Genomic DNA, 16,419 nt, shown 5'->3' on the forward strand with positions numbered 1-16,419 from the left:
ACTTTTAGCAATTTCTCAGCAAGCAACTGTCAAAATTGTTCTCTCACTTGGCTCTCTTTTACTGAACTTTTGTGTAAAAAGACAGTATTTAGTAACATTTCGTAATAATTATTACAAATTATCACGTAAAAAGACACACCTAATGTTGACAACTTTTATTTGAACTTTTCATTCATAATTTTGCCTTTTAATTTTACCAATATTTGTCGGTAACTCGAAAAATGAGTTACAGAATTCTCTTACTGGAACCGAGCTCAATTTAAATAAGAACACGCCAAGACTAAAAAATTGTTTTTTATTTCTATTTTTCTTCTTTCAACTGCGGATTAGGGATCACTAGTTTTTTTTCACTCGTTTTGGTAAATCGTTTTCATTGCAAATCGATTCGAAGTTCATCACATACCTGATAGTAATAATTGGTCTGTTCCTTTACTTTTGAAAGTGGTAAAACCGGCAAAAGTAGCAAAAGTTGTAAACTGCTACCATATGAATTGTATGGTGTCTGAAGTAAAGGAACGCTTTTCGAGTAAAAAGTGGTAAAACTTGAAGATTCTTGCACGTAAAGGAACAGAGCTAATAATTAAAAATAGAATAATAATAGGTCTGTTCGATAACCCAAAAGTTTGTACAAAGTTTACTTGCGAAGTTATCGAACAGGCCTAATAATTAACAAGTAAGAACGGCGTTAAGTTCGGCCGGGCCGAACTTGTTATACCCTCCACCACAAGTTGTATTGAAGTAAAATGGAATAATTAGTTTCCTTTCGTGTATGAAGAAGACTTAATACTAAATTTAAGAAAAATCCGGTAAAACAATGTGAGGCACCATTCTATAGGGGCTATTTCAAAACGTCGATCTATACCGACAAATTTCTGACGGAAAGTTTTTAGGCTCAAAGAAGACTAATTACCAAATTTCCTATATTTCGGTAAGAGAATGTGGCTAAAACTAAAAAATACCGAAAAACGAGAAGTAAACTTCTATGGGGATATAGGAAGACGGGACCTATACTGATAATACTCTTCTGGAATATTTTATAACTCTTGGAAGACGAAGTAACGAATTTCAGCCATTTCGGTTTGATATTGACGTCACAATCTTCAGTATTACGAAAATCCGGAGGTACCGTTCTATAGGGGCTATATCGAAACGTGGACCTATCCCGAAGAATTTTAGTCAGAAATGGGGCAACATGAAAGCGTGGACCTGTACAGACATATTTCTGGCGAACAGTTTTATATCACATTGAAGACTAAATACCAAATTTAAGCCATTTTTGGTGGAATATTGAAGACACAACCTTCAAAATACGAAAAATCGGAAGGTACCTTTCCATGGGGGCTATATGAAGGCTTGGACCTATACAAATTTAAAGGGGAAGTTTGAGTACCCCCAACGAAGTCTAAATACCAAATTTCTGAAATGGAATATTGAGGTGGAATATAGAGGCCATAACGTTCAAAATACCGAAAATCGGGAGGTACCGTTCTATATGAAGGCATGGACCGATACCAACAAAGTTCTGGGGAAAAGTTTTATACCACCAACGTAGACTAAGTACCAAATTTCAGACATTTCGGTGTGTTAAAGAAGCTAAAACCTTCAAAATACCGAAAATCGGTAGGTACCATTCTATGGGGGCTATATGAAGGTGTGGACCGATACCGACAAAATTCTGGGGGAAAGTTGTATACCCCTAAAGAAGACTACGTACCAAATTTCAGCCATATTGGTAGGATAATGAAGCTAAAACCTTAAAAATACCGAAAATCGGGAGGTACCGTTCTATGGGGGCTATATCAAAACGTGGACCGATATATCCCATTTTCAATACCAACCATCCTGCAAGTAATAAAAACTTCTGTACCCAATTTTGACTCTCTATCTTTAAAATTGCGAGCTGTATCTTGATTTCAACAGACAGACAGACGGACGGACGGACGGACGGACGGACAGACGGACATGGTCAAATCGACATAGAATTTTATGCTGATCAATAATATATATACTTTATAGGGTCTCCGACGAATATTTCGATGTGTTACAAACGGAATGACAAATTTAATTATACCCTCCATATGGTGGAGGGTATAAAAATATTGGGCAGACGTAGTGTAATAGGGTCGTGGAATATGATGAAAATCGAAATTTAGAGCTATTAAAAAATATTCTTATGGAGAATTCGGTAGAAACAGTAGATGCTTATAATTAACGATATTATTCGGTACGTTAGCGACCAATAAAAAAATGGTCGTAAAGTTCTACCGATAGCAATAGTGTTAACAACTTTTATTTGAACTTTTCATTCATAATTTTGCCTTTTAATTTTACCAATATTTGTCGGTAACTCGAAAAATGAGTTACAGAATTCTCTTACTGGAACCGAGCTCAATTTAAATAAGAACACGCCAAGACTAAAAAATTGTTTTTTATTTCTATTTTTCTTCTTTCAACTGCGGATTAGGGATCACTAGTTTTTTTTCACTCGTTTTGGTAAATCGTTTTCATTGCAAATCGATTCGAAGTTCATCACATACCTGATAGTAATAATTGGTCTGTTCCTTTACTTTTGAAAGTGGTAAAACCGGCAAAAGTAGCAAAAGTTGTAAACTGCTACCATATGAATTGTATGGTGTCTGAAGTAAAGGAACGCTTTTCGAGTAAAAAGTGGTAAAACTTGAAGATTCTTGCACGTAAAGGAACAGAGCTAATAATTAAAAATAGAATAATAATAGGTCTGTTCGATAACCCAAAAGTTTGTACAAAGTTTACTTGCGAAGTTATCGAACAGGCCTAATAATTAAAAATATTGGGCAGACGTAGTGTAATAGGGTCGTGGAATATGATGAAAATCGAAATTTAGAGCTCTTAAAAAATATTCTTATGGAGAATTCGGTAGAAACTATAGATTTGTCCTTGTACTTGATAATTTTTACTAACCCCCTGTTTTTGTAAAAGTTTTTATTCTTCTCACACGAATTGTCAAATTTTGTAGATCGATTTACTCGCACTACTGTAGTGCGATTCTGTAACTCCTTAACGACAGAATTAACGACGAATGTCGGTAGTTAACGATAATTTTCGGTAAGTGCTATTCTGTAACCAATTTTAACGATATTTGTCGGTAAATTTTGTCGTTAATTACCGAAAATTATTGTTAAGTTAACAACCAAAAAAAATTAGTTGTTAACTCTTAACGACAGTACATGATTGCAATATTTAGCCGATTTCTCTTAACAAAGGCGTTTTTATTTGAACATATGTTATGTTAATAAGGAGGGTACACAAGGTAAATTCCGCCTTATTGAGAAAAATCTTCTTAATGCATTTACATAAGTGTTAACTGTGTAGAATAACATGGGGCAGCTTCCCCACTACTGTGCTTTCGACAGCGCCGATTTTATTGAAACTACATAAAGATCATCAAAGAGAGCTTGTAGATCTTCGATTAACTCATGTTTTTCCTTTCGAACACCTTTATGTAGCATCAATTAAATCAGCGCTGACGAAGGCGCAATATTGGCGAAGCTGCCCCATGCTACTACCCTACGTATGAAGACTGCGCTAACCTTTGTTTTACTTATTAAAGAGGAAAAACGTTAGCTAATGCTTCAAAAGAACTCAAGTGTGGTACTGCTATGTAAGAGCTATACCAATGTCCTTTACACTATCTTTCTAGGAGGCACGTGACATGAATAAAGTAGTACGTGACACGTGAATAGTACTACTATAACCTACTTTGTTCTGTGATAATCTCATAGATTTAAACTCAGCATCACTAACAATCAGAATGCTAAAAATGGCGTATAAGCTTGGATTTTCGAACTTTTCATACTCTCCGCTATGAGAAATTTCTTTGAATGTGGGCGTGAATTGAATATGTGAATATATAAACTCAAATGACGGTAACGTGGATCCACGATCACTGAAGGGGCTTAAGTCATGTCAAATATCACAGCTGAATTTTGATACAGAGCGCCACAAACCAAAATATGATCCCAACTTTTAAATACAAAAATACAACTGCGCTTTTAAAAAGATTAATGATGGCTTTATTACTTTTAAATCACACACACAATAAAAACATCTTAAGAAATGCTTCATTACTGGCATCCGTTGCCATCCAAAAGACACACATTTGAGCCACATTCCTTCAAAAGTCTGAATTGTTTCCTTCTTAAACGCTTCATGTTTTGTATTCGGGACGAAATAATGTTTTCAGCTTCAAAATATATTTTAATTAATATTAAAATATAATATTTGACATTTCCTTCCAATCGATATTCGTCGGTATGAGTTAACGATTTCTACAATCGGTAACATAAAGTTACAGAATAGGACATTCGTTAACTCAACCGAATATTTTCGTTAACTACCGATGTCGGTTCGTTATTAAAAAAAGTTACAGAATCGCACTACAGGGCAAATGTAGAGCTCTGATTTTTAAAAGAGGAATGAATTCTTAACTATATATGGAACGCGTCCACGAAAAATTAGGTCCATATGTCATCCAGGGGCTGAGCTATGAATCCCTTATTACGAATATAGACGAACGAACAAAAAATAGTTATAAAAACAGGGGGTAAATGTTGCTGAAACACTTTTTCTCATGTTATTAAAAACACAGTACCTATATTTTGAATAACATTAAATTTATTTATTTATCAATGAGTTTCATTTATTGTACATATAATAATATTCTGTTGTTGTTTCCTTTTGTCAGATTCACAGCAATACATAATGTTACGATGATTATAATATTAGTAAAAATTATAATAGTAATAATAATAGTGGAAATATAGTTACAGTTCTTAAACTTTTCATATGTGGGTGTGTGTGTGTGTGTGCGAGGGGAGTCTGTAATATATGTATGGGTTTCCTTTTTTTGCAATAACATTGGGAGCATAAATTCTCCCAAAACTCTTATTATTTTCAAGCTAAATAGATAACATAAAACGATACAAAATTTTCAGAATTGAATAGCTTGGATACGTTATACCGAAATAAAGGAGAAAAATTTAGGCCACAAGTAGATTAACTATACGTATTAGACATAAAATGGAAGATGATTGGTCTCAACTTTTGTATTTAGAATTGCACGACTGGGCAGAGGCGAATGTGACGTCCGTTGTATTATGGACGGATGCGGCGGCGGAGACGACGATGACGACATCATCATGGCGGCTTGAGAAGAAGTTGAATATGATGATATTTTAAAGCTGGTAAAACGTTTTGATGTGGAAAAATTAGATTGTAGATTAGTGTTTAATGACTTTAGGCAAGTGTCCGGCGCTATACCTATGCCATTATTAGGGACAGTTGTCGGCATATCCTTTCACCTTGGCGTGGTTGTTGAGGAAATTTTCTCCAAAAAATCTTTGGATAATATCTCCTCGATTTCCTGGAGACAATTATTTACTTCATGATCAATATCAGCATAGTTGTGGGGATTTGGACAGGTTACACTCAGCGTGGAAAAGAAACCATACAAATCTTGTAATGTTGAGATTTGTTGACAGGTTAGCATCAGATGACGACCTCGTTTAATATTCAAAGTCTAAGTGGGGATAAAATTAAATTTAGAAAATTTGAAAGTGTGTGTATATGCTATAAAGAAGTCTTACCGGAGAATGTACCGTGTATTTCATATCCATAAGTCTAGCGATGCGCCGAATGTGAGGCACATAAAGTGCTGTCTGTCCAACGTTTTCTTCATTTATCATGCCATTGGGCATAGATTTGTCAGCAACATCAAATTCAGTGCCCACAAAAGCCCAACGATACATTTGGAAGTGAGGCAGCAGCGTGGCAGGGAGTACGCAACCCATTTCCAGAAGCTTGGAAGCTTCCAATTGCACAGAGCGCCAATGATACAACTGACTTTGTGAAGTATTGCCGTTGCTACCAGTTGAGGACGACCATGAGGCATCCATACCAGAAACTATGCGTATATGTTGGCTACAAATTAACAACAGCAATAGGTAACGTTTATTGATTGCTTTAAAAATTCTAAATTATTTACCTTAGATCGTCTCCATCGGCCTTAAGCTCTTGCTCCATAGCCAAAAAGACTTGAACCATCTCTGCTATAATAATTGGCCACAGAGAAGTGACATGGTCGGGCGACATCCTCAGTAACAAGACACGGAAACATAAAAACACTGCAGCTTGGACAGAAGGCACATTGGCCAGTAACCGCAAACTGTTGGCCAATTGTTCTACAAAGAATTCAGAATTCCCGTTAAAACCAAATCCAAGTACTTATTCGTATACAACATACCTTGAATTTCTGGCATATACTTGTGGTACTGATCGAATTCGCTGCAAAATATAACAAAGGCTAAACGCTTGAGCAACATGGAACGCTGTTCGTATTCTTGCTCCCGTGAAGCGAATATATTTAAACTTCCCGTTTGTGTCAATGATACACGACTCATCAATTCTCGGAACGTTGTGTTATCGTACGTCATCAGACTGTCCATTATTTGCTTCCAGAATGGCAAGCAACTGATGTCCATTTGGAAGAATGCTGGATCAAGTAGTAGGTCCATCATATCTTTGCGCCATGCCTTGCGTGTATATTGATAGCCACTTAAGGAGGCCAATAGGCTGGAGCATGCATAGAACGAGGGTATGTTGCGAGCTGTATGATTCTTCAGATACGGCGTAATGTTGTACAGGAGCGTAGTAATAATTGAAACAACCTTGTCCTTTTCTTGTGAGCCATAGGCCACATCAAGCAAATTTGCCAATATTGCTGCCAGCACACTCTGAGCTTGTACCGAATACTTCTGCAACACTGCTGTGCCGCCTGAGCTTGAATTGGAGGTCGCATCCCCATCCGTCACCAAGGGTGTTATATCTTCCTTGACTGCGAGGTTACGACGTAACCATGTGGTTTGCTCCAAACAAGAACCTGCCACATTGGATAACGAATCCACGAGTCTAGAGGTGACATCGTGCAAGTCACGTATATCTTTTTTGTCTTGGAATGGCATTTGGGGGCAACGCTGTACAAACTCGTTCAGCAACATTAACAAAGTGAACTGGGCTGGCGGTGTGAGCGAAAGGCCGTCCCTTAAGAGAGCCAACAACGATGTCCATGAGTCACCCAATTGTGGTGCAGGAGCCGACTTCATATAAAAGTAAAATAACTCCAAGGCACTAACCTCTATTTTGAGGTTAGACGGTGGTCGATGTATGGGCGGTGGAGACTTTACAACTTGATGTAGTGTTTGGACAAATGAGTCCATGGGCATAACCCGTATACTGGAGACAAGCGATACCAGACTCAGCTGTTCATTGCAGGCCTGCGGCACAGAATTTCTTTGATATTGCTGAGCTATAGTCAGATTTTTGTATTCATTTGCCGATTTTTTGCGATGAGCCTCGGCTCTTTCTTGCCATGTTACAGCGATTGCTGCCAAAAAGTTGCAGCCATGATGTAGCGATATGGGAGATAGGAACTCCATTAACTGCTGTTTAATTTGGCGGATCTGACCCAGGTCACTATCCCATACTGCGGCTACACTGGATACTATGCGTGGCAAATGCGATAGAACTGCATTGCGAGCGGCCATCAACTGGGAGTTTTTGGGCGCCTGCGAGTCAGTTTGATATGCAGCAGAAGCTCCCGACGAAGGACCTCCGGGTAACAGGGAATGCACAATACTATTGAACAATTGTCCTGTATTCGAGTTTTGTGATGCTATGGAACTAGTCTGGGGGTATGCCTGATTGAACAGCTGAGACAGTGTAGTCTGTTGGGTATTATCGAGCAAACAGTAATGACACAAAATTGTAATAGCTTCCAGTTGAGAGATAATGTAGTCGGGCGGCAAACCCTTCTGTTCACTGAGTTTCATTTTTGTTAGTTGGTCAATGTTATTGCACAGTTGATGGACCACACTTATAACTATGTTGGTGAGTGAACCAAATTTAAAGCAATTCAGCGATGAGGTTACCAACTCCGTCCAGTTGTGATGGAGCGGTTGAAGGCGTTCATCCTGTAAAGCACTCAATATCGCAGACAGAAACATTGGCTGTTGGCTAATCACACAATTTGGTAAATATTTTACAGATGTCAATTGAGATTCTGTCGACGATAGACGTGTCGGAGATATACTGCCAGACTCGGATTGGTCGTTTGCCGAGGCAATACCCACATCATTTTTCAACAGCGTAACTTCGTACTCCAACTTTATGACAACCATAAGCAATCGTAGCAATTGGATCTGTAAAGCTTCGGCATGGAGATTATCGTCATGGGGATTATTGAAATTGATTATTTGTTCGGCTATTGTGGAACCGGGATAAAAGTGACCATAGGTGTTTACGGACGAGTTAAGGCAATGTAAAATGACCTTTTGCAGTTTGCAACGTGCCATTAGATCAGCCAAGTAGCACGCTAAACCCTTGCCCATACCCTTGACAATCTCGATTAGTTCTGTACAAATTAAGGTCAACAATTCAACACTTTCCAGCTGTACTCGGCAGTTGCCCAAAATGTCGGATCTTGTAGGTGGCTCACTGGCGGCATCATGCGACTCAACATGAAAGAATCCTCGTGCATAGAACAGACACAACAACAATAATACTTCTAGATGCATGCAACCTCGATAGCTTTGGGCAAATTCCGATGTGGTGATGCTACCCAAAAATCCTTTTCCAGCAATGCATTTGCGATGTCGGGTTAAAAGTTGTTTTAAAGAACCACTGGATAGTGACGTCGTTATGGAGAGACACAAAAAGGTGCGTGTATCGCACGAAATGATGTTACGTAAGGTATGGAACGCATAAAGGGTCTGTTTGGTGTCATACACATTCATATAGATTAGCATGTGGTTTTGGAACAAAGGAAGTAATTTTTCTGTTCGCAAACGTTTTGAACCTCCATCATATGAGAGGGTACTGCTTTTCGTCGAAGAGCGTTTGCTGGACAAGTCATGTTTGAGCAATTGTGATGATGCCGACTGCCTTAGAATTTCTAAGTTTTGCTTGCTTTTCTCCAATGTCTCTGGTGTCAGTTCCCATTCCTTTGTTAGGGATTTTGAGGTTTCCAAATTGAGGGTTTTTCTCTTTTCTTCAATGTTTATATATTTGCTTGAGCTATCTTCATCTTCGTCATTTTCCTTGGCTATTTCACCAGTGGTAAAACTATTGTTGCTGTCTGTGGAAATTTTCGATATGCAACTCATACGCTTTTTGTCCATTTTATCTTGGCCCGTTATTTTTTTGGAACGCAGCTTCTTTTTCAGATGATGTTTAGTTCCCTTCCTGCGTTTGGTTGAGGAAATCGAAGTGTCTTTTACTTGGTCAATTAGATCATCCACAAATGACTCGACCTGACGTTCTTCACTCTTATTATCAAAATATTCATCGGCCTGATGAACTTCCTCCTCCTCATTGTCCTGTTCTAGTTCCAGCGACAATGGCCCTTGTTCTTCTGTAGTTGTCGAGGTTAAACTAGTTTCTCCGGGAGTCTTTTCGCGTGTTAGATGATAAGTTTTGCGATTTTTGGTACGTTCATGTTGTGACAGTAGATCTGTGACGCTTTCAATTGGACCCACATAACGTTTTAGTCTTGTTTTATTTTCATATTCAGAGCTTTGAGCCGTTATGGAATCGTCTTTTTCTGCACTTGTTTCCCGTTGTTCTGATTCCGAATCATAAAGACTGCTATCGGACTCATCGGTGTAGTCTTGTTCGTACAGTGGATCATCGTTTTCATCTTCTTCGTCCAATTCTTCGGCGTCATAGTCATCCATTGTCGCCATCTAATGGGAGGGGATACAACATTTAGAAATTGTCACCATCGCTCATTACTGATTACTCTTCAAAGTGCTTACCTTTTTCTTCAGTTCTTCCGGTTCTTGTTCATCATCAAAATCAAGCGAATTTTCTAGAGGATTTACAATGAGACCTATGGTTGTGGTCGGCAATGATGCAGTGTCCATAGCGCTGACATTAGGCGACGTTGATGTCGGTGTCTGATCACTAACAAAATTTGATGTTTTGTTTTTGCTACTTAGAGAAACACCAAAGATTTTCTTTTGTATGGAACGTATGGGACTGCGTTTTTTGTTGTGGCTTGTTGAATCAGTTATGTAACGAATATTGCCGTATTCCGAACTGACAGCGTAGACATCGGCCTCCACTGAGCTATCCACATCTCCAGAATTTGGATGTTTTGACAGATTTCCCAATGAATCTTTGGCACCATCCGAACCATTACCCTCGGAACCCTTGCGTAGCAAATGAAGATGGACAATGCCAACACGTTTTGTATTGGAGGCCAGGAGTATCTTATACAAAGGCTTGACCAGACGTGAAAGATCACCCCGCAATAGAGCCGATTGAAGCCATTTAGTTACACATGTTCTCACCGACATATAAGGCGGCAAGGCCAATGTGTCCAAGACTTTGAATTGAATCTTTTCAAAGCCTCTGGTTTGCTGTTTATCTCGTCCCAAGTGCCATAGCAGTTCATATTTCTTAAAACTGATCGATTCACTTTCCGTCAATTGTTCTAAGGCTGCACGATTTACCATAAGAGTGGGGGTTACACACATCATGTGGATATCTGTGGCTCTGTCAAAATTATACGAATTCCAAGCAGTGCGAGAAATCTTTGCGGGTACCTTCTTCAGGACACCCACATTACCTTCTACAGTGTCATAGGCAGCTGTAAAGTGTTGTTGCATTGTCTTGGCATACATTCGATTGTCGATGATGCGCTCGACGAGGCCACTTTCAAGGCAATTATGCAATTGATAGAGTAAAGCGCACACTTGGGTGTTATCCACATCAACTTCTCCCAGATAGTCCCACAGGTTAGAAGTCAAAAGTTGAAACACTCTTGTGCGTCGCTCGATGTAGTGAACATGCCCAAATTTGAGTAAGGGTAGCATAACAACATATGTCACCCCGGGACTTGTGGTATGTTCAATCTGAGATTTGAGCAGACTGAAATAAAAAAATAGGTGTTAGCACCATCATCTAAATGGAATCCCGCCCCATCTGCTTACCTTATTAAATCGAATAGTGTAGTAATAGCAGACAACTGCAACTCTTTGTCATTTTGAGTGTAGCACGCAATAATACAAAGAACTTTTAACCAACTAGGTAATTCCTTTTCTGTAATGGCAGAAAGGAAAGCGTTATCAAAATTGCAGAGCTATTAGTATTCTGTGAACTTACCGGTTTTCTCAAGTGTAATGTTTTTATTACAATTTGGGAATGTTGACATTTCAACTAACAGATTGACAGACAGTTTTATAGCTTTTCTCAGAGAAGGAACTAATTGCAGATCCAATAAGGTTTGCAGACGTTTTTTAGTCACATCATCTAGGTCATACGAGGAACTCTCCTCTCCGTCTTCACTGCCATCTGTATTTTCCGATTGACCTTCGATTACCAACGAACGATTCAACAATGAATGCAACTGTTTGGAACGATTTACAATGTGTATTTTTAATGTTTCGAATAGATTGTCGATGTCAAGGAGTCTACATGGATTCAAGTCTTCATAGACATTTTCATGTTTAAAGATATTCTCTACATTCGGTATTTTTTGTGCATCACTCAATGTGTCTTGTTTCTCCACCTGGACTTTGATAGGACACTTGTTGTCTGCTACTGGTTCTTCCTGATTCAAATTGATGACTTTATGACTGATGTATACTTCGAAAAATATTTCATATTGTTTAATACATTTTTCCAGGATGGATGCTGTTGCCATATAATTGTCGCTTGAGTCCTGTATATCTTCTTCTTCGGCCTTTTTTACATCTTGATAATTGAAGATGAATCCCTCTGCTTGCTGTTTAGATACTTGTTCTAGTGGAGCACTTTTAGGTTCATCGTCAACGGGTGTCTCCAATCTGCTGTCATTATTGGAATGAACATCTGCACCTGTGTTTGTATTTTTATTTTCCGTCAACACCAATTCATGGGGTCTGGATTTTTTGGGGCTCATGCGTAAACGATTGTGAGTCTGTTTTCCCTTGGCTTTAATTTTCTTTATACTAATTGGTGTGTCCAAGTCAGAGGATGATTGTCGGGGATCTATAATTTCTCCTGTATCGGGACAAATCTAAAAATGTATGTATGGTTGTTAGCTTTTGTTTCTGATTGATAAATCGCCCTGCCCTTACCTCTTTGTCCAACTCTGAGAGTTTCGAGAAAGATTTGGCCTTCTTCTTTTTGGTAGGACTTTTACGTTCCATATGTTGGTTTGAGTTACACCTTCGAATATTTTCTTCGTCATGATTTAATGACATTGTGTGAGAGTGGCCATCTTGGTTGGCAAATTGATCAAGTTTAGAGTCGGACTTACTCTTCTCCAAGGCGTTTGATCCCATCAAAGCGGATATTGGTTGTGACCTGGCCGTGATGTTAGTACTCTTGTCATCATTTGATGATTTATTTTGCTGTGAACGTGGCATGATTTTGATTGGACTCCTAGAAGAATTAACATATATTAATTGTCTGTTCTGCAATCTTTTTTTTTTTTTTGTTAATACGTACGTTATCATTGGCTGCACCCTGGATACAATTTTCATACAGAGCTTTAGAGATGCAATTATCTCTTCGTCATTTAAATTGTCTAGATGCACTGTCAACATTTGGGTAACAGCCAGAAATACTTTAGGCAAGTAAATGCGAGTGGTCTCGTTGTACATTTCCAATGAAATTGTCTCAAGTAAGAATTCAGTCAGAAAGCAAATTTCCACAAGGCTAGGGTCTCCAGAACCAACAATGCATTGGAAACGTTGTTCCCCTTCACTTTCACCACTGCTGCCGTTGCTATTCGAGCGAGTATATGATTTCTTTGCTTTATCTGAATTTTGTTGGGGTTGTTTTGCCTGCCAAAATGAAAAGAAAATAAAATTCAGTGACATTTTTAAACAGTAAGGGTTACTTAAAGTTATACCTTTTTGCAAGCCTTTTCGAACATGGTTGTCATAAAACTCCATATATAAGCTGGATCAAAAGTAGCAAACAACAAATTGGATGATTTTATAACCTCCACATTGCCAATCGATAAAGACATGGTACGTATAATGTCGCATAGGACGTAATCCAAAACAGCGCTGCCTATTTCAGCCTTGTCCAAAAGAGACACCATAATACGGTATGGTTTCAAATCCACCGGTGTACACTCCAAGCTAAATTTTAATGTTGTAATAATGGCCTGGATAACAACATGTCTTGAGTGTTTTTCAAAATAGGTTTCAGTTTGTGTTTCTCCACCATTTCCATCTGTGGCTGATATTGCTACTGATGGCTCTGTTTCATATGTTGGTGAATTTTTTAATATTTCCGATCCTAGTAGCCATGAATATAGACGCCTATTCAAAGACATATCTCTTCTAAGTATGGTATTTAGAGCATTTGTCACCAGCTTGGCCAGATCTGCATCTGACAAAAGCTTTGTGTGCATTGGGAATCCAAGCAATAGGAATTCCAAAGTGTTGCGTTGCACTAAAATGACATTGTCATTGAGACAGGCACATAGACCTGACATCATTATGTCACGGTTATGACCCATAACATAGATTTGCTCTTGCATGCTCATGCGCTTATTGAAGTGCTCCAATAAATAGGTAATGGCTGGCAGGCGAACGGGAGCATTTGTTGCCACACATTCCCAAAGGACGGTATAAAAGTGTGTAGGATTGACGGCTTGGCAAACTTGCGTTAATAAAGAGCTGGTACGTTCGAAATGATCCAAACCGCATTCATAACCCGGCAATACACCACTTAAGAAGCCGCTCAACGCCGGACGCAATTTTTCACCTAATGGAACAAAATATGTTTCATAAATACCCAGTAAGGCTGGACGCACGTTCATGGCAGCATATCCCAAAAGAGGAAACAGGCCAGAGCTGTAAAGAGAAGATGTTCAAAATAAATTAAGGTTTTAAAAAATTATTTGCGCTGAAAATGATTCATTATGACTTTGATTATTTTATGCTATAGGCCACCACAAGCAATAAGGTATATCTACTCTGTTTTTTATTATTAAAAAATACTCAACCGATCACTTACCTATAAATAAATAGCTCTGTTGCCAGTCGCTCTGGTCCGGTCTTTCCAAATATAACTCCATATGTTTCCAGTGCTTTCAAGTGGACACCAGAAGGTAATGCTGGATGCATACATTGGGCCAAGCGTTTTGAAATCTTAATGCGCCGTGGTATAACTTGATATTGTGTGTTACTGGAAATGGCCTAGAAAAACAAACATTTCTTTATTAAAGGTATTACTGATAAGAAGGCAGTCGGTGTGTGTGAATCATCACCAGTCAGTGGACTGACTGACCATTCATCATTAACATACCTTACTTAATTTGCCCAGTGCCGATATTAAATCCGCCCATTCGCTAGAATATTCAAAGTTCCGCAATGCCTTATCAATGTTCGACATGTAGTTGCGGTACTTTGCTTCGGTCATAAGCTTCTTTTCCTCCATTAAAACGTCGGCGGACTCCATGGTGAACAAAATTCGCCAAGTTGTCTGTAACCCGACCGTCCTTATCAGAAACTCTGATGAGTGTCCCACCGATGTGCCAACTTGCCAAATGCAGTCGTGCTTAAATTTGTCTTAAAAACTTAAAATAAAGAAATAAAAGAATAAAAAAGAAATATCATACAATACTGGACCAACAATCAGTATGTCAACACCAACACTTTTACACAATTGAAAAGTGGATGTCGTGGTTAATCAAAGAACAATATTATTATTTTTGTATCAAATTTTAATTACGCTATACATCGTACATACATACATAACACAGATTTTATGCATATATGTACATATGTATTAACTTGATCCCCATACATATTATGACGATAGTAGATGATGTATGGTGTGGAAACCTTCTTCGACTTGCACTAACAAGTGTTATTGTTCAGCTACTGTGTGGAGACAGACGGACGGGGGTGGCACTTTAAAATGCCTAATACATAATTGATTATGAGAACTTGTGGCAATTTTTCGTGGTTTCGATTTGTGTAAATTACAACGTAATAACCAAATATTAACGACTCCTTTACTACTCACTTGGCCTTCAACTTCTTTTCTGTTCAAACAACACTGTTGTTGGGATTTTTTCACTTCTAAATTGTATGTAAACATTTGTAGCTGACGCATAACTCTTATCCCTTTGTCGTCGTTGCTGTTGTTGGAGACATCATCATTTGTCTGTCCATAGAAGAAAATTTCAATTTCGTCTCCAATTTTGTTGTCGTAATTGTTTTGCTTTTGTTTATATTTTTTAATTTTCGTATGTGCGCCGTTTCAGGTATATTATCCAAATGTTTTGCTTTTGTTAATCACAATAAATAGCGTTTTTCCTCATTTTATTCTCAGAAAAATGAAATTTGCAAAAATGTCCGTAAAAGAAAAAATACAAAGTGTAGGGTTGCCGTCCGTCGTGAATAACATATTCAAAGTGTCAGTGTCATATGGGTGAAGAAAACAAACAAAACGAAACTGTCAAAATGCACAATGGGATATTTCAAACTATTTAATACTTAACTAATATCCTAATATGCACTGTGAATCCCGATAAACGGAGATTCTTGTTTGCGAAATAGTTATTTAAGTAATCAATGGTTCTTGGCCTTTGATTTTTTTTAGTTTCTGGTTTCTCTGGGTCTTATAGAAATAGATTAAATACAAACATTGTTTCTTTCGCGAATTTTAATTCTTTCGAATCCACTCGATTTCAACTGTCAATTCCATTGCTTAAACGTCAAATGAAATCCAATGGATTTCAGATGAGTTTTCATTAGACGTATACGCAAAGGAATTGAATTGAAATCGACTGGATTTCGGTAATGTAAACTAATAGTACGTTTATATATACCCGGATTGAACAAACCCACTGAGTTTGAAATGTCAATTCCATTGCTTATATTTAAATAAATCCTCATGAAGAAGGTTAACCCTTCAAAAAGCTATAATATAAACATGGTCTAAGCATTAAATCCACTGGATTTGCTAAATACAGTATAGTCCATGGCAGAACTACCAGGTAGTGGTATCACACCAGCTGATCGAATATGAAAAGTCAAATCCCTTTATAAAAAAATTATTTTTGTTGTAATTTCCCCAACAACATAAAGAAAGTTTTGACATAACATATTCAAAATTTTACGATGCCACTACCTGGGTAATTGTGCCATGGTATAGTCTAAATCTTGGTACAATAAAATAGAGGTAGGCCAGGTATGAAAATCGCTGAAAAATACAACTCTGTCGAGATGGCTTAAAACGTCAAATGGCATGAAGAAACAATAAAGGTAGATGTACCTACATGGTTAGTCGGCTTTGCAAAAACATATGGAATTTACCCTGCGTTTACAAATGACAGGACAGTTGAGTTCATGTATGGATTGTCAAAAACCCAAA

At 38.0% G+C, this 16,419-nt stretch overlaps 1 protein-coding gene across 2 annotated transcripts; it reads right to left on the bottom strand.

The window, feature by feature from the left end:
- Positions 1 to 4,635: 4,635 nt before the first annotated feature.
- Positions 4,636 to 15,500, bottom strand: LOC141405921 (protein DOP1 homolog). 2 transcript variants are annotated; one of them, XM_073990812.1, is made up of 14 exons: positions 15,067 to 15,500; positions 14,344 to 14,614; positions 14,053 to 14,234; positions 12,935 to 13,889; positions 12,529 to 12,866; positions 12,156 to 12,462; positions 11,200 to 12,094; positions 11,028 to 11,136; positions 9,849 to 10,965; positions 6,281 to 9,776; positions 6,023 to 6,218; positions 5,625 to 5,958; positions 5,299 to 5,557; positions 4,636 to 5,219 (listed from the first exon to the last, which is right to left on the bottom strand). In XM_073990812.1, the coding sequence occupies exons 2-13, from the start codon at positions 14,494 to 14,496 to the stop codon at positions 5,336 to 5,338; spliced, it is 8,304 nt and encodes a 2,767-aa protein (XP_073846913.1). In that variant the 5' UTR covers positions 14,497 to 14,614; positions 15,067 to 15,500; the 3' UTR covers positions 4,636 to 5,219; positions 5,299 to 5,335. The 2 variants fall into 2 exon arrangements, with proteins under 2 accessions (XP_073846913.1, XP_073846911.1); XM_073990810.1 differs by having other exon boundaries at positions 4,636 to 5,557.
- Positions 15,501 to 16,419: the final 919 nt, after the last annotated feature.

Source organism: Musca autumnalis, unplaced genomic scaffold (assembly GCF_047663935.1).
Source record: "Musca autumnalis isolate F117 unplaced genomic scaffold, ASM4766393v1 scaffold_5, whole genome shotgun sequence".
In the NCBI taxonomy this organism is placed as follows: Eukaryota; Metazoa; Arthropoda; class Insecta; order Diptera; family Muscidae; genus Musca; species Musca autumnalis.

Bases quoted from the DNA above. Each gene is read 5' to 3' on its own strand.
- LOC141405921 (XM_073990812.1), bottom strand. From the start codon at position 14,496: ATGGAGTCCGCCGACGTTTTAATGGAGGAAAAGAAGCTTATGACCGAA. The intron at 14,235-14,343 runs GTATGTTAATGA...TTGTTTTTCTAG, and splicing joins CACTGGGCAAATTAAGTAAG to GCCATTTCCAGTAACACACA. The intron at 5,959-6,022 runs GTAAATAATTTA...GTTAATTTGTAG, and splicing joins GCCGATGGAGACGATCTAAG to CCAACATATACGCATAGTTT.